Here is a 20842-nt window from a genome sequence, read left to right as displayed (position 1 = left end):
ATACACATTATAATATGGATGAACCTCAAAAACATTACATTTAATAAAGGAAGCTAGGTGGGAAATCCTATATACTGTATGTCTCTAAGCACATGCAATGTCTAAATTATGCAAATCTTTAAAGATAGTAGAGAAGTATTTGCTTGGGGCTAAGGGTGGAAATGGGAGCTGATTGCAAAGGAGGAATCTTATTTTCAGAATAATTGTCTAATTAGTAAGACAAAGGCACAGACAACATCAAAACATTAAAATTACATAAAGTTATGAGTGATTGTCTTTGTAAAATGACTGAGGTAGAATAAAATTCTTCAGTTCCTGATTATTACTGAGGTAAGAGGCACAACCTTATCCCTACCAAAAGAGTTCTATAAAAAACTGTTTCCCAGATAGCTGTTCATCAAAACATTAGCTCAGCAGGATGTTTAGTTTCCATAGTTAAAGAGGTTTGAAACTGGGTTAAACTGAGCCTTATTTATGCTTATCTGTCTGAAGTGTCCAACAAGGGTATCATATATAGTGTTTTCTAAACCAGTTTGACTGTGGAACCATTATTCATTACATACCTCAAATATTTCCAAAACAATACACTAGTTTGAGAAACAATAGCATAACAAATACTACATTATAAATGTTAGGAGTATTTCCTCATAAATTTTGTAATCTCTTAATAACTGTGCATACTACATAGACATATTTTACTCTAGCCCTTTTATTATCTCTTTTTTAAATAGATGTCCCTAATTTTAAAGGTTCCATGGAGAAGGAAATGGCAATCCACTCCAGCATCCTTGCCTGGAAAATCCCATGGACAGAGGAGCCTGGCAGGCTAGCTCAGCCTGCTTGGCCATGTTGCTCCCAGCTAAAGCTGGTGGCTACTGCCAGTCGGGATCTGCTTTGCAGAACAGAATGTGAATTATTTAATTAAAAATGAAAACACACAACAAGCAGAAAAAAAAAATAAATAAAATAAAGGTTCCAAACTTTTTTTGTAAGAAACTCATACTTCATGATTATAACATCAGAGCCCTGTTCTAATACTGTAAGACTAGTATTCAGTAGAAGGAAGTTCCTGGATCCTAATTAGGAATTTTCAAAAGATCCAATACAAATAAATTTTATGAAAAATTTGCTAAAAAAATTGGAAACTTTCCCTCAAAGAAAGCTGAGACTGCAGCAAAGCAAAACTTGAGGCAGTACTATTCATATTTAGTTGCAGAACAGCACAGCCCAACTGAATGTTCTGTGATGAAGAAAATGTCCCATACTGATGCTGTACAATATGGCAGCCAGCCTTACTTGACTTGTGAGCACTTGGCATGTGACTGAGGATGAGGAACTGATTTTTAAATTTTATTTAATTTTAATTAATTGAAGATCATGAAACCACAGTCACATGAGGCTGTGGCTAACAGCGTGGAAAGTCAAGAATTATGGCCTAGACAGTGCCATTGCAATGTCTTAGGGTTGTGCAACATGGAGGCTTCACTTCTGGGGGAAAAGAATAAGAGATCCCCTAGGTCTGATAAGGGCTTCCCTGGTAGCTCAGATGGTAAAGAATCTGCCTGCAATGTAGGAGACCCAGGCTCGACCTCTGGGTCAGGAAGATCCCCTGGAGAAGGGAATGGCAACACACTCCGGTATTCTTGTGTGGAGAATTCTGTGGACAGAGGAGCCTGGTAAGCTACAGTCAGGGGTTGCAAAGAGTCCAACACGACTGAGCAATTAACACTTTCACTTTCACTTTAGGTCTGATAAGACATAGTTTTAGCGAGACACTACAGAAATCCAGTGACTATCCCCAGTAAGGTTGCATTTCTCTAGCAAACTCAACACATGCGACAGAGGAAAGCATATTGCTTAAGACACAAGCCCACAAAAGCAAAATGTTCTTATAAATTATCTATTTCAGAATTTACAATTTTTAGTCTGAACACAATTTACTATAAATAGTCTGAGACTAGAGATCTCTTCAAGAAAATTAGAGATACCAAGGGAATATTTCATGCAAAGATAGGCTCAATTAAGGATAGAAATGGTATGGACCTAACAGAAGCAGAAGATATTAAGAAGAGGTGGCAAGAATATACAGAAGAACTGTACAAAAAAGATCTTCACAACCCAGATGATCACAATGGTGTGATCACTCACCTAGAGCCGGACATCCTGGAATGTGAAGTCAAGTGGGCCTTAGGAAGCATCACTATGAACAAAGCTGATGGAGGTGATGGAATTCCAGTTGAGCCATTTCAAATCCTGAAAGACGATGCTGTGAAAGTGCTGCACTCAATATGCCAGCAAATCTGGAAAACTCAGCAGTGGCCACAGGACTGGAAAAGGTAGTTTTCATTCCAATCCCAAAGAAAGGCAATCCCAAAGAATGCTCAAACTACCACACAATTGCACTCATCTCACATGCTAGTAAAGTAATGCTCAAAATTCTCCAAGCCAGGCTTCAGCAATATGTGAACCGTGAACTTCCAGATGTTCAAGCTGGTTTTAGAAAAGGCAGAGGAACCAGAGATCAAATTGCCAACATCCACTGAATCATCAAAAAGGCAAGAGGGTTCCAGAAAAACATCTATTTCTGCTTTATTGACTATGCCAAAGCCTTTGACTGTGTGGATCACAATAAACTGTGGAGAATTCTTAAAGAGATGGGAATACCAGACCACCTGACCTGCCTCCTGAGAAATCTGAATTCAGGTCAGGAAGCAACAGTTAGAACTGGACATGGAACAACAGACTGGTTCCAAATTGAGAAAGGAGTACCTCAAGGCTGTATATTGTCACCCTGCTTATTTAATTTATATGCAGAGTACATCATAAGAAACGCTGGGCTGGAGGAAGCACAAGGTGGAATCAAGATTGCCAGGAGAAATATCAATAACCTCAGATATGCAGATGACACCACCTTTATGGCAGAAAGTGAAGAAGAACTAAAGAGCCTCTTGATGAAAGTGAAAGAGGAGAGTGAAAAAGTTGGCGTAAAGCTCAACATTCAGAAAACTAAGATCATGGCATCTGGTCCCATCACTTCATGGCAAATACATGGGGAAACAGTGGCTGACTTCATTTTTGAGGGCTCCAAAATCACTGCAGATGGTGATTAAAGCCATGAAATTAAAAGATGCTTACTCCTTGGAAGGAAAGTTATGACCAACCTAGACAGCATATTAAAAAGCAGAGACATAACTTTACCAACAAAGGTCCATCTAGTCAAGGATATTGGTTTTTCCAGTGGTATGTATGGATGTGAGAGTTGGACTATAAAGAAAGCTGAGCGCCGAAGAATTGATGCTTTTGAACTGTGGTGTTGGAGAAGTCTCTTGAGAGTCCCTTGGACTACAAGGACATCCAACCAGTCCATCCTAAAGGAAATCAGTCCTGGGTGTTTGTTGGAAGGACTGATGTTGAAGCTGAAACTCCAATACTTTGGCCACCTGATGCGAAGAGCTGACTCATTTGAAAAGACCCTGATCCTGGGAAAGCCTGAGGGCAGGAGGAGAAGGGGATGACAGACGATGAGATGGTTGGATAGCATCACCAACTCAATGGACATGAGTGTGGGTAAACTCCAGGAGTTGGTGATGGACAATGAGGCCTGGCATGCTGCGGTTCATCGGGTCGCAAAGAGTCAGACATGACTGAGCGACAGAACTGAACTGAACTGATGATAGTCTGAATAGTTCGTTTCCAAAATTCATCTGAATAAAACTTTACTATTCTTTATTTTTTTTTATTTAACTATTTGTTGCACACATATTTTTGTCTTTTAAAGTTTACTGAGGTGGCACTTTTTCTATAAGTTTTGTAAGAAAAATAACTTGAAAAAAAGGAAAAATTAGTCACTAAACCTCTAGGATATGTACCTTCAGTTCCAAGAAACAAAGCTGATATAAAAATGCAAATCCCAAAACAACATTTCTATTATGACACTTCTGTCAAAACTGAAAGCATATGAAGCTATACACTTTTCAAGTAGGAGAAAAATTAACGTGTAACTATGTTTATATATCTAACGAAAGAAGAGGACATGTTTACTTTACTTATTTATATGTAATATTAATAATCAGATAGACATTTCAGTTTTTTCCATATAAAGCAGTATGCAATGAATATGATATTAACATTTCATTAGTACTCACATAATCATATCTTCATTCACCTTCTCTTGAGACTGAGTACAGTTCCGATAATTTGCTGTAGAGAAGTTTTTTAAATTATAAGGATATTAATCAATTTATAATTGGCCATGATGTGTTTTATATATAGTCCTCCAAACAAAACATAATGCCTTCTCAAGAAAATGGACTTAACACAATAGCTAATGATCATCTTTATTTTCTATTCTTCCACCTAAAATTTGAAATTATTATCTCTGGTCACAAGAAGTACACATGCAACATGAAAAATTACAAGGACACATTAACCAGATAGCTCATACCTGGAAAGAATTCTTTAGGATATCTCTGATTTCAGGTAACAGGAGTGTAAGTAATAGTAACAGAATTTCCTTTCCTGTTGAGATTATGCATTTAGAATTCAGTTTGAAATACCCCAGCAAATAAAGAATATGAATGAAAGTTGTAGTAGTCATGGAAAAAATTTAAAAGAAGCTCATTGAAATTTGTTGGGTACAAGAATGGCAGCATCATAAAACAGTATTTAAATAATCCTTGGTTCACCTGTTTCCATGTAAAATTTCCATATATATTCTTAAAAAACCTACATCATACCCTAATTAGTATACCAAGGTTGTAATTTCACCAACAGCACAAAACAGAGGTCGATATCAACTATCATAATTTTCTTTCTTAAATGGCCATAATATGTGTGCATGTGTTAGCCACTCAGTCATATCCTTACTCTTTGCAACGCCATGGACTGTAGCCCACCAGACTCCTCTGTCCATGGGATTCTCCTGGCAGGAATACTGGAGTGGGTTGCCATTACTTCTCTGATCATAATAAACATTTGTAATAAGTTGACAGACATCATCCTCTTCATTTCTTACATAAACACAATGACATCCTGTATGATGATGTATATGATCTTTATGTGCATTTTTCCTTTATTCCATTTTTGGAACTGATAGGGAACATTTTTAAAGCAGCTTATCACAAATATCAAAGTTGACATAGAAATATTAAACCTCAGTAGAAAGTTTTAAGGAAATTTAACTGAATTAACAAAGAGAATACATATTGTTTCTAAAAATCGTACCTAGAATCACATAAAAATGGCATAATTTCATTTTGGAGATTATATTAATAGGGGTAAAATGTGCAAAAGTTCAGTGCTGGCATAAAAATGGGCCTCTGATCAATGATAGTTATTATTTATATCTTCAATTGTAGGAGCAAAAAATCCTCCTCTGTTATCCTTCAGAAAACCAATGTTATAAGGCTGAAGATATACTCCTTAATATTTCCACTTCTTTTTAATAATATGTTATACCAACAATAGGATGTGTGCTTAGTCACTCAGTCATGTCCAACTCTTTGTGACCCCACTGACTGTAGCCCACGAGGCTCCTCTGTCCATGGGATTTTCCAGGCTAGAATACTGGAGTGGATGCCATTTCCTCCTCCAGGGGATCTTTCTGACCCGGGAATTGAACCTGCATCTCCTGTATCTCCTAAATTGGCAGGCGGATTCTTTACTGCTGAGCCACCTGGGAATCCCTATACAAACAAAACCCATTATTTATCTAAATATTTCTCAACCTCTTTATGTGTTCATTACATTTGAAAGAACACACAATGAAAACCTGAGTAACATGGAGAAGGCTCAAACAAAAACAAAATTAAAATTCAGCAGTATCAGTCAGATACTCATGACTACGGGTTTGATCCCTGAGTTGGGAAGATCCCCTGGAGAAGGGAACGGCTACCCACTCCAGTATTCTGGCCTGGAGACCCATGGACTGTACACTCCATTCCCAAGGAGTCAGACAGGACTGAGTGACTTTCACTTTCACGCATGACTACCCTATCTAAAGTTAACAAAGTAATCATTTACAGAGCAGATCTAAGACTGAAGCGACTTAGCACATACACATGCAACGGAAGGAGTACTCGCAAAGAGATTGCCTTAAGTTGCTAAGTTTGTCCTTACTCCTTCCCTTCTTTCCCCTCCTTCCTTCCCTTTCTTCACTCACTCATTCAGAGAAAGAGACAGACAGACATAACTGGCAGTCAACAAACATATGTTCAATGAACTGGCAGCTCCATTTGTCTGCCAAGTTAAATGACATCTTTAGACTCTATCATAAAATATCAAAAAATTAATAACTGTGTAGACAGGATATAATCACATGGAAGGAAATAGAGATGGAAACTATGAATTTATTCCACTTGAACAAAACTGGGGCATTTAAAAAATTAAACTTTGGGTGGAAAATAAGATGGTATAAATTAGTATTTAAAGTCAAATAGGGAACATAAAGTCAAATAGGTCTGCAGTCTGCAAATTTACCTTACAGATTTTGGACATACGATCTCTGCTAATCATGTGAGCTTGTTTTTTTTTTTTTTTTTAAATAAATGTCTCTCTTTCTCTCTACATAAACACACACACACACACACACACACACACACACACACACACACATTCTATTGGTTCTGTTTCTTTGAAGAAAGCTGACAAATATGGCTTTTGGTTCTTCAGTCCCTGGCAACACAGAAGAATAAATATTACATAGTTTGACAAGAGAATAATCTGTATAATGAGTTTAATGTCTGCTTTCCTTAATACTTTTGAGTCCCTAGCAACATAGAAAAGTAAATATTGTACTCACTTGTGTTGGTTTTGACTAGACATCCACTTATAAGGTTATCACTCATTTCTCCTAATATCAGTGACATTACAGGAAGACAGGCCCCATTTACTAGTGATGCTAGTAATCCAAGGATCATGAGTGTGATATCCAGTCCATCAGCAAAGCGAAACTGAGGAAAATGAATAAAACATGGTAGCATGATACTGTTAAAAAACAGACACCAAAAACCAACCTTTAGCTTTTGCCATTATTTTTGGCAAAATTGAATCTTTGTACAGGTACTGTGGTTTTTTTTTAAACCTCTTATTACAGCATTTATGGGTTACTTACATACATTTTTCCTGTTGGAAATAATAGTTTGGTAAATTATTTTTTTTAGATCCCCCAAAACACAAAAATAAATTATGTTTGCATGAGAAAAACACAATTATCCTATATTCTCCTGACAATTCCCTAAAATTTTCTGATATATAGACACACTTTCTAACTAATTTTACTTACTATTTCAATAGGTCCAACAACTTGCTTTCTTACTTTAGGCAGTTCTTGCAGTTTTCTGGAAAACAAATGTTTAAAATGGAAAGATTACAATGTGAATATAATTTGTAGAATTTTCTAATTAAAACTGTGTTGAAGTATCAAATTTTACCCTTGGTAACAAGTTTATATCAACACTGAAATTTTAAAATCAAATGATGATATACAGCACGAAGATTTTTAGTATAATCACTGGGAAAGTAATTTATTACTGGCTGTCTCTACATTATTAGTTAGGTAACAACTGAAGGACACACATCTGAAGCAGAATTTTTTTTTATAGTGATAAAATACACATAACATAGGACTTACCATCTCAACTATTTAAAAAATTTAATGGTATTAAGTACAATCATACTGCTGTGCTACTATCACCATCAGCCACTCATAGAACTCTCGTCTTGGCCAAAAGAAACTCAGTATCCAATAAATAAATTCTCCCCCATAGCCATTGCCAATCACCATTGTACCTTCTTTTTCTAGGAATCCGACTACTTTAAGAACTTCATTTTGGTGGAATAGTACAGTATTTTATTGTTTTCTGAAAGGTTTATCTCACTTAACAAAATGTCTTCAAGGCTAACCCATGTTGTAGTACTTGTCAGAATTTTCCTCTTTTTTAAGTCTGAATACTATTCCATCGCAAGTATTAGCTCACATTCTGTTCATCCATTTACCGGCAGTGAGCACTTGGGTTGCTTCTACTTTTTGGCTATTGTGAGCAGTACTGCTATGAATATAGGTATAAAAAATCTCTCTCCAAGTCCTTGCTTTCAATTCTTTTGGGTATCCAACCTGGAGTAGAATTTCTGGGTCATGTGATAATTCTTTTAATTTCTTGAGGAATCACCATACTGTTTCCTACATCATTTCACAGTCCCATCAGCCATGCACAAGTATTCCAATTTCTCTATATCCTCAACATCACTTCTTATTTTGTGTTTTATATTATTATTACTATTTTTAGATAGGAGCCATCCTAATGGGTATGAGATGGTGAATTAGAATTTTTAACCCTTTGAAACAAATTGCCCAAGAGAAACTGTATGCTTTAAATGAAAGAAGTTCTATTAAGTACACATTAAACAAGGGTACTGAGAAATTTGTACCCAGTGAAAATTTCATTTCTTAGCTCACTTTCAAGGAGTTCCAGAAGAAGAATGTAAATTTTTGTCCACTGATTTCAGGGAATCTGTAATCTGTCATTAAACACACACACACACACACACACACACACACATATACACATAAGACAAGACTTTGAAACATTAAAAAAAGGGTGGAGGGGATCAGATTAAATTTCCTAAAAAAGATGTCACAGAAGGATGAACTCCTGACTCCTCTCTTCAGCTTCATAATATACTGTTCTGGCAGCTTTGATAAGTGACAAGTCACTTAATTTTATTCCACCTGAAGTTAATAATTTACTAACATATTGGGCCAGTTTGCTCTGAGTAATTCATGGATGACAAAAATTATTGCTTCAAGATTAAAAAGCCCTACAACTCCTTCTCCCAGCTCAAATGTGGACTTTTAAAGCTCTAGATCTAGTAAGCCCTATCTTCTTTTGATAAATTTTGTTTCAGGAATATATAACTAGTGATCTAAAGCAGGCCTCTACAGTTTTATATTTATACATTGAAATGTAACTCAATTATTATGGCAAAAATAGAAATAAAATATTTAAAATAATTTCCATTTTACATCTCCAAGTTAATGAATTACAGATGTAGGAAAATTTTATAACACACATACAAATATACATGTAGGCACCAACTTATTGAAAAAATAATTAGAATCCAATATTTTCTTTTATTAACTGTACCACATAGAATGAAGGACTCACAAAGAATTAAAAATATTTAAGTATTTTCCCTCTACATGTTGGTAAGAGATAAGAAATTTGGAAGAATAAATATCTGAAGTAAATATGAAATCAAATCCTGTAGCAATTACCCTACCTAAATTTACTATTAATCCAGTTATAACACTGACTATGTTAAAGTCCAGCAAAATGCAAACAGCACTGTTATTTTTGGAAAATATTATTGACATTTTGCTACAGTTGAGAAAAGGATAAGATATAATTGAAGTTGCAGAACATGTTTTGTAGAATTTAGGCAAAACTTACCCATTTCTCTGATAATTTTTTGGCATTTCTTCAGCTTTTTCAGAATTTGCCATCTTATTTACAACTTAATTCTTCTGAAATAAAATATTAACAAGTATATCACGACAATATAAACTTTTATCACTTAATTGATATGAAGCATTCTTTACATCCCTAGGGGTTTCTGGAAAAGCATGCTGCTGAGTTTCACCATGCCCCCACAACCCTGAGACACCAAATGAAGTTTCTGGTTACCTAGCTCACCTATTCAGAATTTAACATGAATGTATAACTTCTTTGCTTCATTCTGGGCTTAGATTTGGAGCTAATAAAATTCTAGAGATAGAAGGAAAAGGAGAAAAGCCAGATTTCATGAACAATGCGTGTTTTCCCAGGATATTGGATTTTATTCCTCCTCTGACACTGATTTTTTGTTACTGATGAAAACCTTTAAATTATCTAGTGCTTAGTTTTCTCTGTTTAAAAAAGCAAAAAACAAACAAACAAAAAACCTGATGCAATAGTTTCTGTTAGCCAGTAGTTTGAGGGAGCAGAGTGCTCTAGTTTACTAAATATGAGGAAGTTAGAGCTTCTACTATATATGAGTTAATAGCTCTTAAAAATTAGAATATTAAAAAAACCTCATTATATTAAATATAGTGTATTCTTCCTTTAGATGATGTTTTAGGGTCTTAGGTGGTCATTTAGTCGCTAAGTTGTGTCCGACTCTTGCGACCCTATGGGCTGTAGCCCCGCCAGGCTTCTCTGTCCATGGGATTCTCCAGGCAAGAATACTTGAGTGGATCACCATTTCCTTCTCCAAGGGATCTTTCCGAGACAGGAACTGAACCCTAGTCTCCTGCATTGCAGGCAGATTCTTTACCATCTGAGCCACCGATGAAGCCAGTTAGGATCTTAGCTAGTCTCAGGATTCCAATTATCAACCTAAATTATCATTTTTTTGCAAATACACAGATATTTTTGACTCAATCTGATTTGTTAGGCCATGTAACATCCATGGGCTTCCCTGATAGCTCAGTTGGTAAAGAATCTGCCTGCAATGCAGGAGACTGCAGTTCAATTTCTGGGTCAGAAAGATCCGCTGGAGAAGGGAAAGGCTACCCACTCCAGTATTCTCAATATCTATATTGAGAAGATTATAACATATATGAACTTAAACTCTAGAGTGGAATTAGTAATCAATTAAACACTACCTGAAAGTGTTAGTTGCTCAGTTGTGTCTGACTCTTTGAGAACCATGGACTGTACTACCTAAGCAACTGTAAAAACCTGTAAAATACACTTTCAAATAGTAAGTTTCTCCATGAAGAAATGCATCCAGTGCATCAGAAATGGCTCTGTCCATGTGGATTCTCCAGGCAAGAATACTGGAGTGGGTTGCCATGCCCTCCTCCAGGGAATCTTTCCAACCCAGGGATAGAACCCAGGTCTCCCGCATTGTAGGCAGATTCTTTACTATTTGGGCTGCCAGGGGAGACCTTGAGAAGGAAGGCATGATACAAATACACTGGCATAGTCTTCCTGTTTTGGAAACCAATGTTCATAACTTCATACAAGAAAACTTCATAATTGCTATACTGATGTTATACCATCTCCAGTTATTTAACATATGTGTAAATAATTAAATAGACTCTATCAATCATTGCATTTCATAGAAATTAGCAATTATATAATAAAACTCATAAATTCATTAAAAGAAACCAAAACAATTTAGGCTCACCTTGGTAAGTGCATGATCTGCTGATTTATACCAAACTCATGGGTGGTTTCTCCTCTTCAACAACAACAAAAAAACCAACTGCACTTTCAGAACTGTGCTTTGCTAAAGCCTGTTTTCTGCCCACACCTTAATATCTGATTACAGCAAGGGTGAATTTCCAAGTAAAGCACACTATGTTCTTGTCATAGTGTACTTGGGAAACAAAGTGAGCAAAGAAAATTCATTGAGCCAAATAAACACTTTTTTAAAAAGATGTGTAGTGCCTATATACCCAGTTTTCTATTGTTTAGTCCCATATAATTTTATTAGCTGAATTAGTAATTGTAATAAGTAAAATAAATGTCTCTAATGTCAATGGCACATTTGCACAAGAAATTTTCATTGACTGATATTATACTATATATTTATCTGCTGGTGGCTGAACACTTAAGTTGTTTGCATATCTTGGCTAATGTGAATAGTAAGAAGCAACTGATTTTTGCATGTTGATGAACACATGTATTAGCTATGACAATTGTGTGTGTGTGTGTGAGTGACAGAGAGAGATATTCAGATTCACTATATAAAAGATCTTGTCTGAGAACAGAGTTCTTTTTCTAATTTTGATGTTTTATGTTTCCTTTATTTGCCCAAGTGTGCTGGCTGGAACTGTGTTGAGCAGAAGTGGTGAGAGTAGGCATCCTAGAATTTCTCCTGATCTTAAGGGGAAAGTTATCATCTTTTTCCATTGAGTATGATGTTAGCCGTAGGTTTTTTAATAGATGAAAGAAGTTTCCTTTTATTCTTAGTTTGTAGAATGTTACTATCATTAAATGGTATTGAATTTTGTCACATGCTTTTCCTGTATCAACTGAGATAGACACAGATTTTTCTTCATTCTATTAATGAGGTGTATTAAATTGGCTGGGGCTTTCCAAGGGGAGCTAGTGGTAAAGAACCTGCCTTCCAGTGCAGAAAAGATATGAGATGCAGGTTCCATCCCTGGGTTGGGAAGATCCCCTGGAGGATGGCATGGCAACCCACTCCAGTATTCTTGCCTGGAAAAACCATGGACAGAGGAGCCTGGCAAACTACAGTCTATAGGGTGGCAAAGAGCTGGATGTAACTGAAGTGACTTAGCAAGCACGCACGCAATAAATTGATTGCTTTTTGAAAGTTCACATATCCTTGCAATTTGGCAATAAATCTCACTTGTTCAAGGTGTAAAATCACTTTAATAAGCTGTTGAGTTTGGTTGCTATATGGTAAATCCCCTACATATGGATGAGTTCCATTTCAAGAGCGTGTTAAGGTCCAATTTGTTGTTAAGTCCAACAAAATTAGCCTAGATACTGAAACTAACACAATTGGCTATATAGTACTGTACTGTAATAGGTTTATAATACTTTTCACAAAATAATACACAAAAAACCAAGCACAGAAAGTAAAGAAAACATTTTTAGTCTTATAGTACAGTACTCTGAAAAGTACAGTAGTACAGTGAAACAGACAGTGTTTCTTAGCAGTATCAGCTACATCACCACTGCTTTTACGCTTGTTTCTGGACATCCTGGGCTTGAAATAAAGAATCTATACTACTATACTCTCCACAGTACTGTACAGTAATGTACACCAAGGCACAAACACTTATAGAGGATACACGAACATCACAATGTACATCAGACACGTGAACTAACTTATGTGATTCAACATGTGAATGCATGTTCCCATCTTTGAAAGTTCAGAGCTTTAGGTTCATAGATAGGGAACTTACTGTATTTTGTTGAGGAATTTTATATAAATATTCATAAGGGATATTTGTTTGTCGTTTTCTCTTTTTTTCTAAAAAGGAAATAATTCTGCTTCTAGACTGTCTTCAGGCTCAAGACACCAAGTTCTTGCTAGAGTTTCTGACTTTTGTCCTTTCCTGAAGATTTGGGCTTGCCAGCCACCACACTCATGTGAGCCAGTTTTAAGACTTAATGCTCCCCTGTCTAACCTCTCTCTCTAGATAGATAGATACAGATAGACATAGACAAAACCAATAGGCTTTCTTCTGGAGAATCCTGACTATTATGCCCAGCAAGACAGGAAGTTATATGATGAATAGTACATAGAGTGACTTTTCTAGCATCTAAGAAGAACATTATGACCTAAACTGTTTCACCACACAGACGAGAAGGGCCCTGAGGTTAATCTTTGGAGGACAGTTAATATGTCAATAAGTAGAGATGTGTGGAGGAGGAATGAGAACATAATTTCAGGAATGCAAAGGTGAATTATCTCACAATAGAAGAATGAGACCGGTCTGGTTAGAATGAACAGCTCATGCAAAAATCGAGAAAGAGACAAAGTAGATAAGATTGTAGAATACACTGAACCAAATTTTAGGGCAACTGTGATAATTTTCTGAGAATGAGAATGACAGGGCCATTGATATTTGATACAATTAACCAGATAAATGTTGATTGTAAGGACACGGGAAGAGAGAAGATTCAGGTTTACCCATTATGATCTAGTTTAACAGCAATAAGAAAGTCCTATCTGAGAAATATTTTTAAGGAAAGATTGACAAGATATAGATTCAGGGAACAAGAAATAAGGAGTCAGAACAAGTTCAATAACTAAACTTCAGAAACTGGAATAAAAGAGTAAGAAAGATGATAATAGGGAAGTCAGGAGAGAGTTGGTTAGGGGAGAAAGTTACATTCAGATTAAAAATGAAAGTTTGGTTAATATTAGTGTGTCCAAGTGAACATATCTTTCATACAGATGGAAATGTGGCATTGATAATTAGGAAAACTGTTAAGCTAGATATATACTTGTGACAGTCATCTGCACAGAATGAATAATTAAACATTTGAGGATGCGTGCATGCGTGTGAAGTTGCTTCAGTTGCATCCGACTCTATGTGACCCCATGGACTATAGCCCACCAGGCTCCTCTGTCCATGGGATTCTCCAGGCAAGAATACTTGAGTGGGGTGCCATTTCAATTTGAGGATAAAATTGCTTTAATAATCTGACAGTGTTATATACAAGTACAGGTGAAGTGGTGTAGTAGAGAAGTCAAGAGTTTTGCTTCTAGTGCAGTGTTATCCAATGGAAGTTTCTGCAGAAATGGAGATATTCTCTATATCGTCCAAGATGTAGTCACTAGGCATGTGTAGCTATTTGAGCACTTATAATGTGGCTATTAGGGGTATTCCTCATAGCTCAGTTGGTAAAGAATCTGCCTGCAATGCAGGAGACCCAGGTTCAATATCTGGGTTGGGAAGATCCCCTAGAGAAGGAAATGGCAACCCACTCCAGTATTCTTGCCTGGAGAATCCCATGGACAGAGGAGCCTGGCAGTCTATAGTCCCTGGGGTCCCAAGAGGTGGACACGACTTAGTGACCAAATCACCATCACTACAATGTGGCTACTGAGGGAACTAAATTTCTAGTTTTACATAATTTAACTAATTTAAATTTTAAAAACCACACATGGCTAGTGGCTATCATATTAGAAAGTACATTTCTAGAGTCAAACTGCCTAGACTCAAATTCTGCATTCCCCATGAATATAACTTTGGGCAAGCCATTTAATCCTTACTATAACACTAAGCACAGTGTCTACAATTCAATACCTCTCTTCCTTTTCTGAAGTATGTAACTACTTGCTTCATTTTGTCAGCTTAGGACAAACAAGCCATATCAATTACCATAAGATGTCAGTGTAACATCAGGATTAAAAAAAAAAAAGAAGTGAAGGCAGAGGTCGAAATGGTGAAATAGGAGCTTTCTACCATCTCTCACCCCCACAACACTGATTTAGACAATTACTCACAGAGGAAAGTGCCTTTGGAGATGTCTGGGATGGTCCGGCAGAGAAGTTTCAGCTCACTATTGCAGGAAAAATCTGAGACTAAATGGACTAAAGAGAGGCAGAGAAATAGTCTAACTTTCTCAGCTATACAGGAAGCCACTAAAGATACCCATTTCTTTCTGGCCCTATCTAGACTACTGAGGTGTGCTGCCTGACTAGGGGGCTGGGAGCAGCTGGGATAATAGCAGCCAGGGCTCAGAATGGAACATATCAAAGGGAAGCAGATCCTACTAGTGATATGGCAGATCCCACTAGTCTTGATATGATCCTACTAGGCATATCAAGAAGCCAGCTCAAAAGTCTCTTAGGATGCCTTGCCTATGGATTTCCTCAATTGGCCCACGAGTACCCCCTACATTCTGCATGCCTCACCCACTCTCTACTACCCCCCCAACCTGTGACTGGCTCCCTGTGTGCACCCCTGAGGATGTGTAAGCAAGGCTTTACGAACAGCTAGTGAACATGCATGCACATGCACAGAAAACTGAGGGAAGTCTACAGGATTGTGAAAAACCAGGCAAAACTGAGCACTGCCCTAGGAAGATAAAGAAAATGAGAAGCTGTCAATATGTGGACTGGATGTGCAGGATCAAGAGAAGGCACACAATCTTAAGAATCTCCCTCCATGAGGAAGCAAGAAGTGTAAAGGAGACATATCCATAGAAAAGGTCTAAGAACACCTAAAATTCCCTAACAGGGCTGAAGAAGTGTATTTCTTTCCTGAAGTCAGTCAGGAAAGACTAGAAGAGATGGTTGCTTCTTCAAATGCAAAGACAGCAATGTAAAACCTCAAGACATATAAAAAATCAAGGAAACTGGATATCATCAAAGGAACACAATAATTTTCTAGTAACTGATCCCAAAGAAATGGAGAACTGAGATTTTCCTCATAAAGAATTCAAAATAATTGTTTTAAGGAAGCTCCGTGAGCTACTAGGAAACAGAAAGACAATTCAACAAAATCAGGAATAAAATACATGGACAAAATGAGAAGTGTAAAAGAAATAAAAATCATAAAAGAGAAACAAATTCTCGAGCTGAAGAATACAATGAATGGAGATACATGAAAAAGAAAGAATCAACAGCCTATCAGTCAAGCAGAAGGAGAAATCTATGAAGTAGAAGACAGGTCATTTGAAATTACCGGTAAGAGAATAACAAAGAAAAAATGAAAATAAAATGATGAATGAATGAAAAAGAGTGAAGAAGGTGAAGAAGGCTTACATGAACTGTAAGACACTATGAAGAGAAACAACCCAGCATTATGAGTTATAGAAGGAGATGAGACAGAGAAAGGGGTAGAAAGCTTATTTAAAGAAATAACAACAACAACAAAAAGAATGACTGAGAACTTTCAATTTCTAGGGAGAGATTAGACATTCTAGTTCAAGAGGCTCATAGGTCTCCAGTTTCAACCCCAAATGATCTTCTCCAAGATACATTTATATAATAAATTGTTCAAAATTAAAGACAAAGAGAATTTTAAAAGCAATAAGACAAAAGAAATTTCTCACGTACGAGGGAACTCTCATAAAGGTAACAGCAGATTTTTCAGCAGAAACCTTGCAGACCAGGAGTAAGTGGGATAATATATTTAAATCACTAAAAGGAAAAACAAAAACAAAAACAACTTTCAACCAAGAATACCTTGGCAAAGCTGTCATTCAGAAATGAAGGTGAGATAAAGATTTTCCCTAACAAAAGCTGAGGGAGTCCATCACCACAAGACCTGCCTAAGCTGATAGGAATTCTTAAAGCTGAAATGAAAGGACACTAATTAGTCCCTTTTCCAGGGAATCTTCCTGACCCAAGGATTGAACTCTGGTCTCCTGCATTGCAGGTAGATTTTTTACAATCTGAGCCACCAGGGAAACCCTAAGTGAAAGTTGCTCAGTCGTGTCCGACTCTTTGTGACCCTATGGACTGTAGTCTGCCAGGCTCCTCTATTGATGGAATTCTCCAGGCAAGAATACTGGAGTGGGTAGCTGTTCCCTTCTCCAGGGGATCTTCCCAACCCAGGGATAGAACCCATGTCTCCTACATTGTAGGCAGATTCTTTACGGCCTGAGCCAGCCTAATAACGTAAATATATAAAAACAAAGAACATTGGTAAGGTTAAGTATATTGTTAAGTGTAGAATACTCTAATATGGTGGTACTACTTAATTCTAGTGTAAAGGACAAAAATATTAAAATAACAGTTGCTGCAATATTAGTTAATGGATACACAATATAAAGTGAGTTAAATTATTATATTAAAACATAAAAGGTGGGGGAGGAGGAGTAGAAGGTTAGAGTTTCTGGATGTGATCAAAGTTAGCTTGATATTAGCTTAAAACAGACTGACAAAAGATGTTTTAAATAATCCTCATGGTAACCACAAGGTAAAAACCTACAGTAGATACACCATAGATAAAAAAGGGAAGTAAAGCACATCTTTATGGATAATCATGAAAATACAAAGGAAGATACCAAGAAAGGAAGAGAGAAGCAATGGAACTACATAACAGCCAGAAAATAATAATACGGTGTTAGTAAGTCCTCATCTATCAATAATTACTAAAATATAAATGGATTAAATTCTTCAGTTGAAAGGTATGAAGTGGCTGACAGAGTAACAAAAAACCCCCAAGACCCAACTACATGCTGCCTACAAGAGATTTCACTTCATCCTTAAGGACACACAAAGGTGCAAAGTGAAGAGATGAAAAAAGATATTCCATGCAAATGGAAATCAAAAGACCACAGGAGCAGCCACACTTATATCAGACAAAATGGACTTTAAATCAAAATTGTCATGAAATAAAGAAGGTAATCATTATATAATGATAAAGAGATAAATTCATCAAGAGGATATAACAATTGCAAATATTTATGCACCTAGCACTGGAGCACTAAACATGAAAACAGATACTAGCAGATTTAAAGGGATAAACAGATAGCAATATAATAATAGTATGAGACTTCAATATTTCACTTTTAACAGTGGATAGCTAAACTAGATAGAAAATTAATAGAGATACTGAACCAGAACTATACTTTAGACCAAATGAAACTACCAGACTCATGTATAACTTTCCATCCAATGGCAGCAGAATACACATTCCTTTCAAGCATGCATGGAACATTCTCCAGAATATATCATATGTTAGATCACAAAACAAGTCTTAGCAAATTTAAGCAGATTGAAATGCCAAGTATCTTTTTGGACCATGAGAGTATGGAACTAGAAGTCAATAATGGAAGAAAACTGGAAAATTCACAATGTGTGAAAATTAAACAACATACACTGAACAACCACTGAATCAAAGAAAAAGTCAAAAGAGAAACTTAAAAAATCTTGAAACAAACAAAACTGGAAACACAGCATGTCAAAATTTATAGTATGTAGCAAAAGTAGTTCTAAGAGAGATTATAATGATAAATGCCTATATTAAGGAAAAGAAAAATCTCAAGTAAATAGCCTAACTGTACACATCAAGGAACTAGAAAAAGGAGAACAAACTAAACCTAAAGTTACTTGGAGGAAGGAAGTAAGAAAGATCACAATGGAAATAATTGACATTGCGACTAAGAGACAACAGAAAAGAAACTACGGGCTAATTTTTTAAAAAGATAAGTGAATTTGACAAATCATTAGGTAGACTAAGAAAAGGACTCAAGTAAAATCAGAAATTAAAAGTGTTAAAAAAAGATTAAAAATTTATTAAAGGGACTTACTTCCCTGGCGGTCCGGTGGTTAGAACTCTGTGCTTCCGCTGCAGCAGGTTCAGGTTTGATCTCTGGTCGGGGAACTAAGATCGTGGATGCTGTGAGGTGTGGCCAAAAAAGAAAAATAAATTAAAGGAGATACCACAACTGATAATATGGAAGATCATACTATGAAAAATTACATACCAACAAACTAGATCATCTATAAAGAACAAATGGATAAATTCCTAGAAAAAGATACAACCTATCAAGACTCAAGACAACCAATCAAGAATCATGAAGAAATAGAAGAGCTAAACAGATCAGCAATAAGTAAGAATATTCAACCAGTAATCCAAAACCTCCTAAGAAAGAAAAGACTAGAACCACATAGTTTCCCCATAAATTCTACCAAACAGAGAAGAATTAATGTCAATACTTCTCAAATTCTTCCAAAATTTGAAGAGGAAGGAACACACCAAACTCATTTTGCAAAATCAGCATTACCCTGATACTAAAGTCAGTATGGAGGTTCTTCAAAATATTAAGTGTAAAATAGCCATAATGATGCAGAAATACCACTTTGTGTAGATAAACAAAGAAAATAAAAACAGTATTAAAAAGAAACCTGCTCTTCATGTTTATTGCATGTATGGATGTGAGAGCTGGACTAAAGAAAGCTGAGCGCCGAAGAATTGATGCTTTTGAACTGCGGCGTTGGAGAAGACTCTTGAGAGCCCCTTGGAGTGTAAGGATCTCCAACCAGTCCATCCTAAAGGAAATCAGTCCTGAATATTCATTGGAAGGACTGATGCTGAAGCTGAAACTCCAATACTTTGGCCACCTGATTCGAAGAGCTGACTCATTGGAAAAGACCCTGATGCTGGGAAAGATCGAAGGCGGGAGTAGAAGGGGACGACAGAGGATGAGATGGTTGGATGGCATCACCAACTCAATGGACATGAGTTTGAGTAAACTCCGGCATACCTTGTTTTACTGCACTTAGCTTTATTGCACTTTGCAGATATTCAGCTTTTTACAAATTGAAGTTTTGTTGCAAGCCCTGTGTTGAGCAAGTCTATCAGTGTCATTTTTTTCAACTGCATTTGCTCATTTCATGTCTCTTCTGTGTCACATTTTGGTAATTTATGCAACATTACAAACTGTTTCATTATTATTTTATTTTGTTACAGTGATCGATGATCAGTTCTATCAGAGGCTATTACTGCAAAAAGATGAAAACTTGCTGGAGGCTCATATGATGGTTAGCATTTTCAGTGATAAAGTATTATTTAATTAAGATATGGGCTTGTTTCTAAAGACATAAAATAGACTATAGTACAGTGTAAATGTAACTTTTATAATTTTTTGAAGACCAAAACTTTTATGTGCCTTGCTTTATTATGATCTTTGCTTTATTGAAGTTGTCTGGAACCAAATCTTCAATATTTCTGATGTATGCCTGTATATAAAATCTAAAAAAGGTTAATTCAGAGAAACAGAGTAGAATGGCTGTTTCCAGGGACTGGGAAGTGGAAAAAAATGCAGAAACAGTAGTCAAAGGGTACAAATTTATAGTTAGAAGTTAAATAAGTTTTGAAGATCTAATGTACAGCAGTGTGATTATAGTCTGCAATCATGTACTATATGCTTCACAGTTGTTAAAATATTAGATATTAAGTCTTCTCACACAAAATGAAATTATAATTATGTGATGTGCTAGAAATGTTAGCTAATGCTACAGTGTAATCATATTGCAATATATAAAGGTATCAATTCAACATGTTGTACACTTTAAACTTACACAATATTGTATGTCAGTTATATCTCAATTAAAAAAAAATAAGAGTTAACAAAGTAAGAAATTTGATTATTAAAAGAAGAGAATGTACTTCAGCTAGACAGATTTAGGAAAACTATTAAAAATAATCACTATATGACTTTAAAGATAGAGTATAAAAGAAATAAAATGGTTTATACTTTTAATCTTTATAGAATTATTGGATACTAACATTCATGGGGTCGCAAAGAGACGGACACGACTGAGCAACTGGACTGAACTCAACTGAACATTCATCCAATACTAAACAATGTCATCATTAGAACATATATTGCATAACTTTTAGAATATATTTGAG

General features: G+C 36.1%; 1 protein-coding gene across 1 annotated transcript in view; it reads right to left on the bottom strand.

Moving 5' to 3' along the window:
* ABCB5 (ATP binding cassette subfamily B member 5) overlaps positions 1-9502 on the bottom strand; it is a 115165-nt gene extending 105663 nt beyond the window's left edge. Inside the window, exons 1-4 of the mRNA XM_043872292.1 lie at positions 9450-9502; positions 7283-7337; positions 6800-6950; positions 4146-4200 (exon numbers count right to left, since the gene is read on the bottom strand). Of these exons, the coding sequence (XP_043728227.1) occupies positions 4146-4200; positions 6800-6950; positions 7283-7337; positions 9450-9502 (314 nt within the window). The remainder of the gene's footprint in view (positions 1-4145; positions 4201-6799; positions 6951-7282; positions 7338-9449) is intronic.
* Positions 9503-20842: the final 11340 nt, after the last annotated feature.

The sequence above is a fragment of the Cervus elaphus genome, chromosome 18 (assembly GCF_910594005.1).
Source record: "Cervus elaphus chromosome 18, mCerEla1.1, whole genome shotgun sequence".
Lineage (NCBI taxonomy): Eukaryota > Metazoa > Chordata > Mammalia > Artiodactyla > Cervidae > Cervus > Cervus elaphus.
Note: the sequence above shows the minus strand (reverse complement) of the source record. Positions and strands in the feature narration are given on the sequence as shown.